The sequence below is a fragment of the Mastigoproctus giganteus genome, chromosome 4, assembly GCF_048544385.1.
Source record: "Mastigoproctus giganteus isolate SK-2022 chromosome 4, ASM4854438v1, whole genome shotgun sequence".
NCBI classification, from domain to species: domain Eukaryota; kingdom Metazoa; phylum Arthropoda; class Arachnida; order Uropygi; family Thelyphonidae; genus Mastigoproctus; species Mastigoproctus giganteus.
The window spans coordinates 115950562-115967301 of record NC_143578.1 but is presented as its reverse complement, the minus strand read 5'-3'; the positions used below and the strand labels follow the sequence as shown (position 1 = coordinate 115967301).

The 16740-nt window shown below is 38.8% G+C and overlaps 1 protein-coding gene across 3 annotated transcripts in view; it reads right to left on the bottom strand.

Moving 5' to 3' along the window:
• Positions 1 to 16740, bottom strand: part of LOC150087009 (leucine-rich repeat-containing protein 40-like) — a 500077-nt gene that overhangs the window by 34119 nt on the left and 449218 nt on the right. For all 3 annotated transcript variants that reach the window (XM_090372899.1, XM_090372898.1, XM_090372896.1), the window contains exon 13: positions 7802 to 7879. In XM_090372899.1, the coding sequence (XP_090229025.1) occupies positions 7802 to 7879 (78 nt within the window). The remainder of the gene's footprint in view (positions 1 to 7801; positions 7880 to 16740) is intronic.

Genomic DNA, 16740 nt, shown 5'->3' with positions numbered 1-16740 from the left:
CCTGATGGTTCTATTGCCTACTCAGTTAAACAAAAAGTCAACTTACTAGATCTGCTTTTCTTCTAATTTTTGTATTGACAATCTTGGTGAACAACCTCCTGCCGTCCCCAGTACACTCCACTCAATGTCTCCAGTGGTCTTTCATCAAAAGGATGTCAAAAGAAATTTAAAGTCTTGATGCCATGAAAGCTCTAGGTCTTGATGGCATTTCTCTACTTGCTCTCAAAACCTGTTTTCCCCCAAGTTTGCTCCTGTTCTGTATTGCTTTTTAAACTTTTTCAGTCCGCTGGTGTTTTCCCTTCTGCTTGCAAATTTGCTCATATATCCAGTCAGTTCCAAAAAAGGAGCAATAAATATTTCTCACTGAATTATTGTCCCATTTCACTTACCTCTATTCTTTCCAAAGTAATGGAGAAATCTACTAACCAGTAACTCCTTGGCTATCTTGAAACATTCTTTCTGATCAATTATCACCAATATGGATTCGGTCAGTGTCAACCCACTGGTGATATACTGGCTTATGTTAGCCACCTAAGGAAACGTTCAATAGAAAGGTTTGGTGAGAATAAAGCTGTTGCTCTTGACATTTTTAAGGATTTTGATCATGTTTGGCATAACGGTCATTGAAACAAGCTTCCATCTTATAAACTGCTGACTGCATTTGACTATTAATTATGCAATTGGGTATCCAGTTTTCTCTCTGACAGCTTACTGCAGTTAAGGTGGATGGCACTCAGTCTTTAATTTTTCCACTAATGCTGGTATCTTCCTGAAAGTTCAGTTCTTTCTTCAACTCTTTAACTCTTATATATTAATGACCCTCTTCCATTGACTGGAAATTTTGTCCATAGCTTTGCTGATGATAGCACATTGCATTCTGCCATCCAGTTGTTGTTGTTATTTTTGGTGCAAGGGCTGCTTAGGCCATATTGCGCCTATCAGTGATATGAAAGTTATCAATGGCAACTGTTATGGAAACAGTCAGAGACAATCATATAATTTTATTCATTTAAGAAAGCAGAATAACTCTATGGGGTTAGCATAATTGCCTATGATATGAGAGAGTTTTAAAGGTTCTTTTAGATTTGGAAGGAAGCTGAATGAACATTGCCGAGCATGTTTGTACAGAGAGCATTCAACAAGAATGTGCTTCATTGTGAGTGGACAGTTGCAGTGAAAACACTATGGAGGATCATTTCCTGTGAGGAGAAATAGGTGAGTAAACTGACTGTGATCGATTCGTGCTCTGGCTAAGATTACTTCTTCCTTTCTGTTAGCATGGAAATTAGAGGTCCATAACTGTGGTTCTGGTTTTATTTGCAATAACTTATTATCCATTTGAGCTTGCCATAGAAGTGTCCATTGTTCCTTATATATCCTTCGTTTCATAGATCTGTAATCAACATATGGAATGCAAAAACCTGAAGATGCTGGGTTAAATGGATATTTTGCAGCTTAGTCTGTGCATTTGTTTCCTGGTATCTCAATGTGGCCAAGGATCCAGCAGAAGATGACTACTTGCTGGAGTTCCTGAATATGAATCATCTTACTTCTTATGGTTTTTATTAAAGGATTGGTTGGTGAGGTGTTTTGTAAGGCTACTAGTGTACTCTGCGAGTCCGTATATATTATACTTTTTTTGATGGAGAATATTTTGTAGGGCAAGTTTAATGGCAAAAAACTCAGCTGTATAACTCTGCATTCAGTAGGCAGAGATAGTGTTAAAAGAGAAAATTGCTGCAGCATCTACTCCACTATCAGAATTGGATCCATCCGTATATATTTTTGTGAAATGCGGATAATTTTGTGAGGGAAAGGGAATATTTGAAAGGGAATCTTTTCCCCGGTTTAGGAAGTAATTGTCACAGGATGGATTAATACAGGACCATGGGAGAACTGAAGTGTTTGGATCTTGGAGGACTTTTTCAAGGTGTACATACCAACTTTCTCATAGAGCCTGCAATCTAATACCAGTAGGTTGAACTGTTCTGGGTTTATTTCTGTAAAATATTTTAAACTGTGGATCACTAAGTATTGGCCAAATGGTATGGGTAGGCATGCTTTGAATTTTAGCAGCATAATTCAGAATTAACACCTTTCTTCTGAGACAAAGTGGAACTTCATGGGCTTCAGTGTAGAGACTTTGTACTGGCGATGTTCTATAAGCACCTCTAGCAATCCTGAGGGCAGAATGTTGAATAGGAGCAAGCCGTACTAGCACACTCTCCCTAGCAGAGTCATACACTGGGGCCCCATAATCAAGATGAGACCTAATTAGAGTTCTATACAGGTGAAGTAAGGTGTAGCAGTCTGCACCCCATGTTGTAGAAGAAATAACTCTGAGAATGTTCATTTTTTTCTCGCAGGTTGTCTGGAGATATTTGATATGTTATAAAAAATTAAGTTTACTATCAAAAATTAGACCGAGGAGGTGAATGCTACTCATAACTGAGATAGGATGATTTGTCAGATGTAGCTCTGGGTCAGGATGCATCCCTTGTTTGTTACAAAAGTGAATGACACTAGATTTTTGATGAGGTAGTCGGTAACCATTCTGTGTCATCCATAGTTTAGTATTGTTTAGTGAGATTTGTAGCTGCCTTTCAATGAAGTTCATATTCAGTGAACTGCTGTTTCCTGCAGTTCACTCTATGCCGATGTCAGATCATTGGCATAGAGGTATGAGTTCACAGTGTTGGGAATACATTTGGTAATATGATTTATTCTCAATGCAAATAAGATAGCACTGAGAACTGAGCCTTGTGGGACTCCTTCCTCTTGTATATAGATTTGCAAGAAGACTTGCTGATAGTGAACTTGAAAAGATCTATACTGAAGGAAGTTTTGTATGTAGCATGGAAAGTGGCCTCTCAGGTCAAGGGAATGAAGATCTTTTAAGATACCAAAATGCCAGGTGATGTCAAAGGCCTTCTCTGTGTCAAGGCAGACCATAATGAGATGTTCATTTTGGATAAATGCATTCCTAATATTCCTAATATTTGTTTCAGCTTTGACCATGAGATCCAGGGATGACCAATTTTTTTCTGAAACCAAAATGGTTATCAGAGATTAGATGTTTTGAATCCAGATACCATGTTAATTGGCAGTATATCATTTTTTCTAAGGTTTTACTCAAGCAACTGGTAAGAGAAATGGGTCTATAGTTGTGAGGGATAGAATGATCTTTCCCTGGTTTGGGAATTGCCAGTACATAGGAGTATTTTTTTGTTTTTGTTTTTTAGTTAATTGTTGGTACATCGGCTTCTATGGCCATAATGCACCTCCAAGATTTTTGCAGTACTCTAATCCAAGCCCGAGGTGGGATTCGAACCTGCGACCTTTGGGTTGCCAGGTAGGTACTTTACCCACCTAGCCCGGTCGGCTACATAGGAGTGATGCCAGCGAGTGGGGGAATGAACATTCAGTAAATATACGGTTGTAAAAGGTCAACAGCAAGGATCATGATTTATTATCTAAGTGTTGAAGCAGCAATGTTCTTTGAGGTACAGGTATACAGAGTGTCTCAAAAATACACGGCATGACTTCAGGAATGAGTTCCTCATATGTAGACAATAAAAATATTTTATATCAGCATAGTTCTGGAAATGCTTGGTTCCCGAGTTATTAACCAGAATGTCTTATCTCCCGCAAGAGATGTCCAGAATCTGGTGGTTTTTCATTCCAACCATGTACTCAAATCAGGAACAAGCAGATAGGCACTTTATGTATGGTTTGGCGGATGGGGATGCTCTGGAGGCTTGTCGTTTGTACCACGAAAGGTTCCCAGAACGAAGATGTTCAGACAGGAAAACGTTTGAAGGTATCCATTGCCACCTTTGTGAACATGGGACCTTTACACCTCATGCTGCCGACAGAAGGCGACCAAGATCTATGACTCCTGAAGTAGAGGAGGTTTGTTTGTTTGTTTGTTATTTGGTTTTTAGGAGCATTAGCAACTAAGGGCATATTGCTCCGGGGATATGTGGTGGTCATTCCCTGACCTTTCCACATCCTCCATATTTGGTGGTCACGGGCTCAAACCCCGGTCTAATCAAGAAGCATGTGCTACGCACTGCTGCTCCTGCCCATCTGGCTATGGAGGCGCCAAGTAGAGGAGGAGATTTTGGATATTGTGCATGCCACTCATGGAATCAGCACACGCAGAATAGCAATGCAATGACTGTCCAACGTTAGACTATTTGGAGAGTGTTGCGAGCACACAAACTGTATCCTTACCATCTGCAATGAGTACAGGCCTTGACACCAGCAGATTACCCTGTGCGAGTAATGTTCTGCCAGTGGTATTCAGGCAGAAGGTGGACATTTTGAACAATTACTATAAGGTGATGTGAACAGTTAAGTGTCATAGACAGACCTTCAAAACTCGGAAACAAAGCATTTCCGGAACTATGTTGATATAAAATATTTTTATTGTCTACATATGAGGAACTCATTCCTGAAGTTATACTGTGTATTTTTGAGACACCCTGTATATAGTTTCTTGAAGTTTGATCATAGTAAGTATCTGATTGTAGAGAAGCGGTCGTTTTGAAGTTAAATTTTGATTTTTCGGCTGAAGCTTTGATCTTCTGAAATTATGGATCGTATGAAGTCGAGGCAGACAACTGGGAGAATATGGTCCCTAGAGTATTCGCAATCTCTACAGGAGTAGAGAGCTCCTGTCCATTCCAATTGAAAATTAGTGAGGATAAAGGAGGAAATTTGCCATTTAGTTGTCTTAATTTTTTCTCATATTATTCTTACATCAGTATTTTTATTGATTGAAGTTGCAAATCGGTTCCAAGAGTTTCTTTTAGCTTTCTTTCTGATGTGTCGGACCTTGGCTCTGAGTTTCTTATAATTTATAAGATTATTGGTGGTAGGATATTTGAAGAATATATTCCACACTCAGTTTTTTCCTTTTTTTGGCATTCTTACAATCCTCATTCCACCAATAGTTAAGGCGCCTCCGTAGCCAGGTGGGAAGGAGCAGCAGTGCATAGCACACGCTTCTTGATTAGACCGGGGTTCGAGCCCGTCACCACCAAATACGGAGGATGCGGAAAGGTCAGGGAATGACTACCGCATATCCCGGAGCAATATGGCCTTAGTTGCTAACGCTCCTAAAAACCAAATAACAAACAACAACAAACCAATAGTTAACGGGTCTACAGATGTCTGACTGTGATTGTGGGGATTGCCATCCAGTTTGAGAAACTTTAGTCTTCTCAAGACCAAGCTTCATATTCTTGAATATCCTCACAAATTTAGAGCTGATTTTCTTAAATGCTGATTTCCAGGTAATTCTTCAATAGGGAAAAGATAACTTTGTTAATTCAATCCTAAAACTCAGTCCTGTAGTATATCTTGCAAAAAGGAGTATACTGCTGTGCTTCTCTTCAATAATATTTAGATCTCCAGACAAGGTCACATAGCTCTATTAGGGATTATTATTATTATTATTATTAATGGCCATATGGTACAAGGAAGCCTAAGGCTTATGCTGCACCAGCCAAAAAAAAAAAAAAATTCCCAAGTTACCCCCTGAGAGGGAGAGAGAGAAGTAGAAAGGAATCACCAAGAAAGAGAAGAATGATGATATCCAGCTCAGGACCCTGGGTTTGCCAAGCCCATACTCACCAGATGTGAGCCCCCGGGGTTAAATTACTTTGACTTCCACTCACTCACTCACTCTCTCTCTCTCTCTCTCTCTCTCTCTCTCTCTCTCTCTCTCTCTCTCTCTCTCTCTCTCTCTCTCTCTCTCTCTTGGAATAAGCACATCACAAACATTGCTCCCTTTGCATCTAAAATTTTCTCTTTTGCTTTTGGCATTACTTTTATTCTGAAAAACTATCTGTACAAATCTCAAATCTGCCCTAATTTGTATGATCTAAAATCCATGTGAGTTGAAGGTTGCAAAAACAGAAGATATTTGTTTCTCCAATTACTTGGTTCATTTCCAGGTAATTGGAGAATTATCTGGAAATGAACATTTAAGAAATTTGTGGTGGATATTCGAGAAGATGAAGCTGTTTATGAGGGCCAAGGTTTCACTATCTGGCAGAGGAGATGCAGCTAGATTTTACACTAGCTGATCCAGATGCTTTGTATAGTTTTATCATTAAGTTCGATCTGGTGGGCTTGTGGCCAACTCATGAACATCATTTTAGAGTTGTACCCATGAAATGTAAGAAAGTCTGAATCTCGTCATGGTGCTCATTGGAACTTCAAAAGACATTAATCATACTGCATGATGGAAGGTATGGGAGTTGCTGAAGCTTTGCTCTGGAGACTAAATATACATTTTCCACTTGAAGCCATTTGTGAAGCGGTGGTATTGCACTGGTTGATGAGAGTCATCTACCACCTAGTATTGCCTGGTGACACATATAGGTGGCATTCTTCTGGGTGGTGCAAATACCACACCTTGACTCCTGCTTACGTTAGTTCACACTTCATGATCATCTTCAGCATACTAGGTGTAATGTTTCAGTACATGGGGGGGATGTATTCAGGGTTACTAACAGTCCCACCATTGTGAAGGTGCAAGCAGAGGATTTGGTTGTTGCATAATGATTGGATTTCATTGAAATTTGGTCCACTTGACTTACAGGCCACATGGATATCAGTTCCATGAGCAATTTAGACTCTCAAGCAGCAAGCCTTAGCTTATCTAATCTGAGAAAATGTCTGTGATAAGCCTCAAGGTCCTGAGGCTTTATAGTGCATTATTCCCTGGGGTGGTGCATCAAAACCCATCTCAGGCTTCTAGACTCCATTCAAAAGAGAAGAGTCAGGTTAATTAATGATTCATCTCTTACAAAGTCTCTCCACTCTCCATCTCATAGGCATTTCCTGTTATATGCCTTTTCTACAGATACTTCCACGGGCACTGTCTCTTCTCTTCCAAATCAGTCTGAAAATGTGCTACAACCAGTCAGCATCCATTTACTGCCCATCATCAAACTCACATAACTACCTTTTCTTCCCCCTCATTTATCCCTTCAATTCCATTTTCTGGAACAACCTTTCTTCATGCGTATTTCCTAAATTTTACAATCTACAGAAATTAAAGTATCTTCTATGTTCTCAACCTTCAATCCATGCACTAAGTATCATTGGTCCTAATGCTGTTTGTGTTTACAGTTTCATAAAAAACAAAATAATTGTGTGTTAATCATCAAGAATAAGCTTTTCAGCTTTGTTAATATTCATGCAATTAAGTACTGCACTTGGAAGGTTGCTCATTGTCCATGCTTCTCAATTTTGTTAATCATGTGATTGGCTGCTGTTTATTGCCATGTAGCAAGGAGCGAAATTGCACACTCTCAAAGCTATCTTCAAATGCAGTATATTACTCATAAACCTGAGTTTTTGACAATGCACCATTCCCTTGCTTGTTTGTTTGTGGGATTTTTTAGGCGCATCGGCATCTATGGCCATAGATGCCGATGCCATTTTCTAAGTTACAAATCTCTGGCAACCAATTTTGGGTAATGAATAAGACCAAACATGACACAAGGAGCCATTGATCTTACAAAGTCAACATGAGACAAAGACAAATAACTAAATTTGATAACCCATCACTGCTCTACCTTTTTTTAAAAGCTCTGTGTACAGGTATATTATGAGGCAATAAACATGAAATGATTCTGGAAAAATGATGCTGATTCACACACATTATGTGGGGGATAGTCGATTCTACCTCCCATATAATGTTCTACATTACAGATCACTTATATATATATATATATATATATATATATATATATATATATATAGTATATATTTTATATCATACCTGTTGAAGGATAAATTTATTTCTCTTAGAGCCTTCAAGTTTGATAATTCTGGAGGTAAATTAGACAACTGGTTATTCCTATAAAATGTAAAAAAAAGAAAACTAAAAAAGTGGTGTTTTTTTTTGTTTTTTTTTCGCAAAAAAAAAAAAAAAAAAAAAAAAATTACAAATTATTAAATAACTAGACAATCAGCACTTTTATATATTACTGAGAGCTTATCTATTAACACCACACAACAATTTTCTTCTCCAGATAATGTTATTTCGTTGACTCCCTCTTTCAAAAAAATCTGTTTAATGAAAATGAAACGTTGCTGAATTTTTGAATTCAGCAACAAAAAATACAAGGATTAATATGAAACATTCAAAGCAGCAGAACAACAATGGCAGAACACAATTCCTTACAAAACCATTTGCCTGATAAATTACCAAAAGCATCTTACTCACTGCAAAACCAAAAAAAGCTCATATAATAGGAGAGAACCTTATATTGTCAGCAGCAATAAAAATATTTAATAAAACCCAGGATGATCTGTGCTTCAAATGATATGATTAAAAAAAAGGGACAGTGATACTGGAGGCAATACAAGTCAGTTGATATCAAGTCAAACAGAGCAATACATTCACAATTCGGTTCAATGAATTGTGTCCACTGACAATACAAACTATGCTCAGTTAATGGTTTTTATGAAATAGCAATATATAATTTCCAAATTGATGAAGATTTAATCTTTCATAGACTGAAAAAAAACAAAGGACAGATATATTTTAAAGTCTACAAGTTATTTTTGGTGAATGGGATTAAAAGGTCATTATGCACAGGTGTATGCATAGACAGTGCTGCAGTTATAACTGGAGGGATTTTGAGATTCCTACAGAAGTGAGAAAAATAAGCCCAGATGATCAACAACAAAACAGGTGCAGAAGAAGATGGTCAGCACCCATCCCCCCCCCCCAGAAAAAACTAAAGAGATAATAGAAGCAAGCAAGGACAGAATATCCACAAGTAAATATTTTTTCAAAAAATATTTACAGAAATTGTATCTGGATTTTAATAACAGAAACAAGGGGATTAGTAAAGCAATAACTGATTTACTTATAGAGAATAAGTGCCTTAAAGTTAAAGAGGAACTCACAAGCAGGGCGACAAACCTATAAGCCAGCAAAAAATACAAACAGAAGGAACAAATGAAGCATGGATAATTCTGCAGGTCAAAAGATATGCTCCTCAAGGGAACTCATCCAATAAATTAGAAGCAAACATAGAGGACAGCACTGCTAAGATCAGGATAGCAAAATCATGAGACAGAACATTAAAAAACCTTAAAAGTCAAAAACATCACAGTGATGCACAATAGAAGAGCTTGACATATAGAGAATTACAGATGCTGAGAATCACCAAGCTTCTGAAAAACTGAAGAAAGCCTTTCCCAAGTTATGTGACACAGAAACTTATCTATAAACACATTTATTTATAGGTTTTTATTTATTTATATACAAACTTATTTATATGATATGTGACAGAAACTTATTCACTGTCTATTGTTGATACTGAGAATTTGGCTCACAGGTATGAAATGGCCTTTCTATGAAAAACAAAATCATCTACATCCAAAATAAAGAAACCTCTTTGCCTTCTAGTATTTCATTAACAATGTATTCAAGGAGAGGAGAAGCACATAACTAGGCATACAAGAAATGTACAGAACACAAGAGGAAGACAAAAGAAAAAAAAAAACTCAGCACTAACCACCCGACATTAATATATCCCCTCCATCTACTCACACTACATAGTCACTCAGAACTTCATAACATGCAACTGTATGGCCTCAATTAGGTGCAGCAGATCACATGACTGTTCATTAGTAGTGACCCAAATCCAGGAGTGCATCTCATCTGAGGGTGGTGCCCTATGGTGCCACACTCAGATGACATACACTCCTGTCAAGCTCCTGCAAACATAAAACCAAATACCCCATATTTCTCTATAGCTCTAGATTTTTGAACCCAGTTCCCAACAAATACTACTCCCTACCCCCTAGTGAGTAAGTAACTGAGGTACACAATATAAGATCCTCACACACACTCTGGACTTCAGTTATGATGGATTCTGGATTTAGTTATGATAAATATATATCTGGATTTAGTTATGGCAAACTTATGACTTGGATGCCTAATACAATGAAATTATAACAGTGTACAGAAATTACAGGGTTTGCTACACCATCCAAAAATATATAAATAACAAAAAATAGTAATAAATAAATCAAAAATAGCAATAAAATATAAAGAAATATATAAAAAAATAAAAGAAATATACACTGAGTGATCACTGAATTATGACCACCTACCTAATACTTCGTAGATCCTCCTTTTGCCCTCAGTACAGCAGCTATCTGACATGGCATTGATTCAACAAGATGACAGGAGCGTTCAGGAGGTATGGCCAGCCAAGCTGTGTTTAAATCGGTCATCAGATGCAGGTATGGAGGTGGTCGGTCTATCCAGATGCCTGTTGTTGTTGTTATTTGGTTTTTAGGAGCATTAGCAACTAAGGCCATATTGCTCCGGGATATGCGGTGGTCATTCCCTGACCTTTCCGCATCCTCCGTATTTGGTGGTGACGGGCTTGAACCCCGGTCTAATCAAGAAGCGTGTGCTACGCACTGCTGCTCCTTCCCACCTGGCTATGGAGGCGCCGCCCAGATGCCTGATATGCCTTTCCATAGTGTCCCACAAGTGCTCAATAGGATTGATATCAGGAGTTCAGAAGCCAATCGATATGCTGGAAGTCAGAACTGTGTTCCTCAAATCATTCCTGCACAACAAGTACCCAATGCCTTGGTGCATTGTCATCTTGGAAGACACCATCACCATTCGAGAAAAAGTGTAACATAGCTGGATGTGCACAGCAAGCAGTTGACAATAGCAGAGACCATTGATATGTTGTTCCACATGCACCAAGGGTCCAAGTTCCTGCCAGTGAAACATGCCCCACACACCATACAACCACCTCCACTGGCCTGCATTTTTGATACCATGCATGATGGATGAAGAGCCTCATGTTGTTGATGCCAAATCCATACACGACCATCCACAGTGGAGTAAATAACATGACTCATCCGACCAGCACACCTTCTTCCAGTCTTCTAACGTCTAACTTGCATGCTCTTTGCACTAGGAGAGTCTTTTACGCCAATGAACCTTGGTTAGGAAAGGTTGCCATAGGGGTCGTCTGCTGGTAAAGCCCATATGTGCGATGCATGGTCATGCCAGATATTGTTCTGGGTTGGCCCATGTTGTATTGGGTAGTCAACTCTTCAACAGTGCTTCACCTGTATAAGTCGTCGGACCCGGCGCTCACCTCTAACATCAACCTTTTGCTGACCTTTGCAGTTTTGCCATCAGGTCGTTGTTTGACCATTTTGACACCAGTCCCGGTACACTTTAACTACGGTGGCTCTCGAACACCCCACCAGTTCAGCCGTTTGGGAAATTGAGGCACCAGCTTGTCGAGCACCCACAATCTGTCCTTTATCAAAGTCCGACAAATCCTTCCTTTTACTCATCACGTTCGGAATTTTACTACCTACAGAACCACTGACACCTTATCATTGCTATGTAGGTTGACTAACTGCGCACTCTCGTACCTCACGTGGTCAATGGGTCGCATTCAGTTTTCATAGGGGTGGTCATAATTCAGTGATCGCTCAGTGTATATAAAAAAGTAGATAAAAAAAAAAAACAGACTAATGTATACTTCACATCTCACATAGGTAACCATCTAGCTCAATTTTAAATTTTTCCAAGCTGTTAGCTTCAACTGTTCACATGGGTAACTTATTTCAATAATCAACAACTGGCTAAAAGATACCTTCCTGCAATCCAGTCTAACCACTTCTCCCTCCATAATTTGAATTTATAGTCTATCTGGAATTATTTATAACAATGAACATTTTGTGTTGGTTCATTTTACTATCCGCTAATGTGTTAGGTCGTCAAGCCCTGTAACCCACATAATCAGTTTTTCTTCATATGGCTGCCCTTCTTCTGATCTCACCAATGGGGCTTTCCAGTCTTTGGATCCTTTCAAGTTCAGTGGCACTTTTTTGGTGAGGTCTCCATACTTGGATGCAGTATTCCAAATGCTGTCATACAACTGCCTAATACAATGAAATTAAAATGCCTATCTCTACATGACATTCAAAATACCAAGTAAGCCTCTCACCACCCAAGCCATAGCTTATATGTGGTTCATGACTTATCTTTTTCTAGCTTTTGTCATGCTTAAAACTATTTATTTAAAAAAAAAGAATTTCAAATTAAACACAACTCAAATTGGAGAGCGCAATGATACTTGGCCCTAGCCAAGAAGAAACAGACTTTGAATTCATTGTTTATCCCGCCTATTCCAATGGGCTAGGTTTCCATCCCTGCCACTGAGAGGCAGCTCTACTATCTAGCTTTAATTGTATTCTCCTTTTAAACACAGAGTAAACAAAATTATTAAAGTAAGTGAATTTCCATTTATCCACAAACACGTTCCAGAGGAGCTGCTATTCCAAATTTCCTAATGCTAACTCTAGTTGACTTTAATGTCAACATAGTTCTCACAATTATGTTTCATTGTGAGAACTATGTTTCATTGTGTCAACATAGTTCTCACAATGAAACATAATATGGGCCGATGTTTGGCTAATCCATGACCTCTTGGCTAATCCATGACCTGTTATCAGAAAGACAGCACTAACTCTGAATTGCTGCCAAGGATTCTTCCTTACCCGTAACATATCCATTCTAGGCAAAAACATGAGTCACATGACCTTTTTCTGAGGTCTTCCACCTCCTTTGCCATACTTGTATTAATTCACTTTGAATCCTTTTCTTTTCTTCTTTAACGTCCTGCCTTATATATAACCTCTCTAAATCTGGATAGGAACTCACGTTCAAGACTGACTTTCTGATGTTATTTCTTGTACAATACATTAATGCTGTAAGCACTATTTGTAAATCAGCCGGTAATTTGCCAGACACCACCTGCAGAGCATCGGCTGATACCATTTGACATACTCTTGTAACAGCCAAGAGAGCGAATCTATGAGCCTGCATTATATATTTTTTAATCACAGGGTTTGTTATCCTATGAAGCCATGCTATAGATGCATAAGTTATAATAGGAACAAATAGGCAATCGTACAGTAAATTTAGAGCTCGGCCTCTTATGCCTCAATCAACTCTTATTACTCTTCTTAACTTGGTGTACAGAGTATGCACTTTATCTTTTAAATATTTAGCATTGGGGACAAAGTTTAATTGCTCTCCCACCTTTATTTGCAAGAATTTAACAACAGCATTATATCTTACTGATATTCCTGATGCTCTTGCAAGTGGATGCCTATTCATGCTCAAATGACCTTTCAGCAGCATTTGCACTGTTTTAGCTTCTGAGATCTGAAGTCCATTTATTCCAGCCCATTCCAACAAATCACCCAAAATTTGTGCTGCACGCTCCACAATTTGTGACTGTGTTGCCATATACCAATATCAGCAAATTGTCAGCATACGCTATGACATCAGTCACAACATTAAAAACTCATCAAGCACAAGGCCTGAAGACCGATCACCGAGCCTTGAGGACAACCTCTAACAAGATTTCTTTCAATTTCTGTATATGCTGTTCTGATAACCTTTCTTTCACAAAAATACTGCTTAAATACTGAAAACATTTTACTTGAACACTCAGTGGCTCTTATTCTGGATAGGATTTCCTCTACATGACAAACCTGTCAAACGTACCATGAATATTGACAAATACTTCTAGAACATACTGCCCCTCATATTCCTGAGTGTACTTCACCATCTGGCAAACAGCATCTTCTGGAGATTTGATTATCTCTACAGACTATAGTCCAATAAATCATCAATAGGACACCATGAACATTCCTATGCTGCCCATCTACGCAGCTTGGAGAAATTCACATCATAATTCCTGGATCCTTTTCTTCATCTACTGTGTTTAATTCAACTCCATCAAGTGTTCAAGTAATTTGGTGTTGATATTCCCCAAGGATAATGCCCTGAATTTTGTTGAAATTTAATGCACAGCTGTCACTTTTCAGACCATCATTGAAGTCATCCTTCAGGATCACTTGAACAGGGTGCTTGACACTGACCTTTCTCCATTGTTACATCATCTGCAAATTTTGACATCATACCCTCCATCCCCTCAATGATGCCATTTGTGAAAACCAGAAACAACAGTTGTCCAAGACCCAATTACTGAGGAACCCCCAATTCTGATATTAGCATTAGTAGAGGCATATGATGCAAGAAAGTAAGCTTATATAGCATCAACAAAAAAAAAATAAACCTTCCCGTTTCATCCATCCATTCACTCCAAATGCATGTCTAGTTCTGCCTTGAACTTATTTAAGTTTTCAACCTCCACTGTGACAGATGGAAGTTTGTTCCAACTATCAACCACTCGCTGGCCAAAGGCAAATTTTCCACACATCTATTCTACAATTGCCTTTCTCAATTTGAATTTATGTCCCCTCAGGTGAGTAATATGAGCAAGAGGAAGAATCCCATCAGCACTGACCTTCTCAAACCATTCAAGGCCTTCTACACCTCAATTAGATCATCTCGCAGGTGCCTCGTTTCCAGATGCTGCAACTTGCAAAACTTAAGCCTTTCTTGGTAATAGCAACCCTTTGTTCCACTCTAATCTTGTTGCACTACTCTGTACTAGTTCCAGCAGCTCTACATTACTTCTAAAATGAGGCCTCAACACCTGAATACAGTACTCAAAGTGTGGCCCAACCATTGCCTTACACAAGGGGACAATCATCCCCTCATCCCTGCTAGCAAAATTGCTGTATATCATAGACAAGACACCATGAGCTACTCTTGCAGCCCGTCTGCACTGTCAGAAAATTTCATATCTGACTGCACAATTATCCCCAGGTCCTTTTCATTCTCTACTACACTGAGTGTAGTACCACACAGTTGGTACGTTACTCTGGGGTTACTGCTACCCATATGCAATACTTTACATTTGTCCATGTTAAACTTCAGTTGCCACCTCTCAGCCCATCTGTCCAACTTTTCTAGATCCTGCTGCAGTAGTGTATTATCATTACTGTCATTAACAACCCTGCCAACCTTCATATTATCTGAAACTTTGACATTAACCCTGATATACCTTCATCAATATCATTGATAAAAGCAGAAAACAACAATGGGCCCAACGCTGAACTCTGGGGGACTCCACTAATAACATTAGTCCCCAAAGAGCAGTATCCATTGATTACCACTCTGTCTTCTCCCACTCAACCATCCTTTAATCCATTGTAGCCTTAATGCCATACTGCTACAATTTGTAGAGTAGTCTTCCATGTGCAACAGTATCAAAAGCTTTCCTAAAATTTAAGTATATGATATAAAAATTATATCTTTTGTGACCACATCATAGTATCCAATCAAATTTGTCAGACAAGACTTCCCCTTAACAGCATGCTGTGTCTGAACTATAACTGCAGTCTTGTCTAGATGATCCTGCATTGCTTCCTTAACCAGTGCCTCCATTAATTTCAGCAGAATAGAAGTTAAACTAATAGGTCTGTAATTACTGATGTCACCCTTTGATTCCCCCTTTGTAAATTGGGACAGATTTGCACATGTCCAGTCAATGGGGATGTCCCCTGAGTCCAAGGAAGCTTTCATAATTATGGGTAAGGGTTTGCTTACTTCCTTTAATATAACTTGACATATTCTGTCCACCCTAGGTGCCTTTCTTATGTTGAATTTCACTTTGCTCTCAATTATTACAAAATCATTTAGCTCTCTGATAGAGTTTGATAAGCTTTTGTCTTCCACTTCCTTACACACTTCCTCATGTGTGAATGGATATGCAAAATACTCATTCAGTTTTTCAGCAACCTCAGCAGGTTCATCAACAATCAAACCGTCGATATCAAGTGGACCAATCTGATTCATCCCCTTCCTGCTAGTGTTTACACAAGTAAAGAAGTCTTTGCTTTTTTTCCGCATCTTTTGCCAAAGATTTCTCATAATTGGCCTTCGCTTGCCTAACCTCCTTTGTGACTTGATTACAGACTAGCTTATATCTACCAGAAGCTTCTGTGTCGCCTGATAATTTATATGCATCCCATGCATATAAATGCATGGGATGCTCATGGCAAGAGAATTCTTCTCTGCCATGAGCCACATTAATTCATCTGCCATCCATTTAGGCCTAAACCCTGAACAGTATTTTTTAGTTGGTGCAAAAAGCCTAGCAGCTTCCAAGATTACTTCCTTGAATGCTTCCCAGTACATTACACCAACCTGAATAATATCCATTAATCACAACTGTCTGCCTCCTGCTGTGCAGGCAGCCTGTGGTCTGTCTTAGAATCTTGTGATGATGCCAACACATTCCAGCTTATGGAGTAACTTCTCATGAGGGAATGAATCAAATGCCTTGCTTAAACATCTGGTGAGTATGGGCTTGGCACACCCAGGGTCCTGGGCTGGATGTCATCATTCTTCTCTTTCTTGGTGACTCCTTTCTACTTCCCCTTCTCTCTACTTCTTGGGAATTTTTTTTGGCTGGTGCAGCATAACCTCAGGCTTCCTTGCACCATATGTCTGATAATGATAATAATAATATTAAAATCCAAATAAACTATGTGGAAATTATTCCCTACATCCAACTCATGAATAACTGTGTCATTCGTGAGCTGAATGAACAAAGAATGCTTATCTATCTAAATGACACTGCACTCTTTAATTATTGCATCTAACGTTTTTCTAACTACTGAAGTCAGATTAACTGGCCTGTAGTTACTGACTTCCACTCTTATAACTGCCTTTATGTATTGGTAATACATTGACACGTCTCCAATCCAAAGGAATTTCTCCAGTCCAATGATACT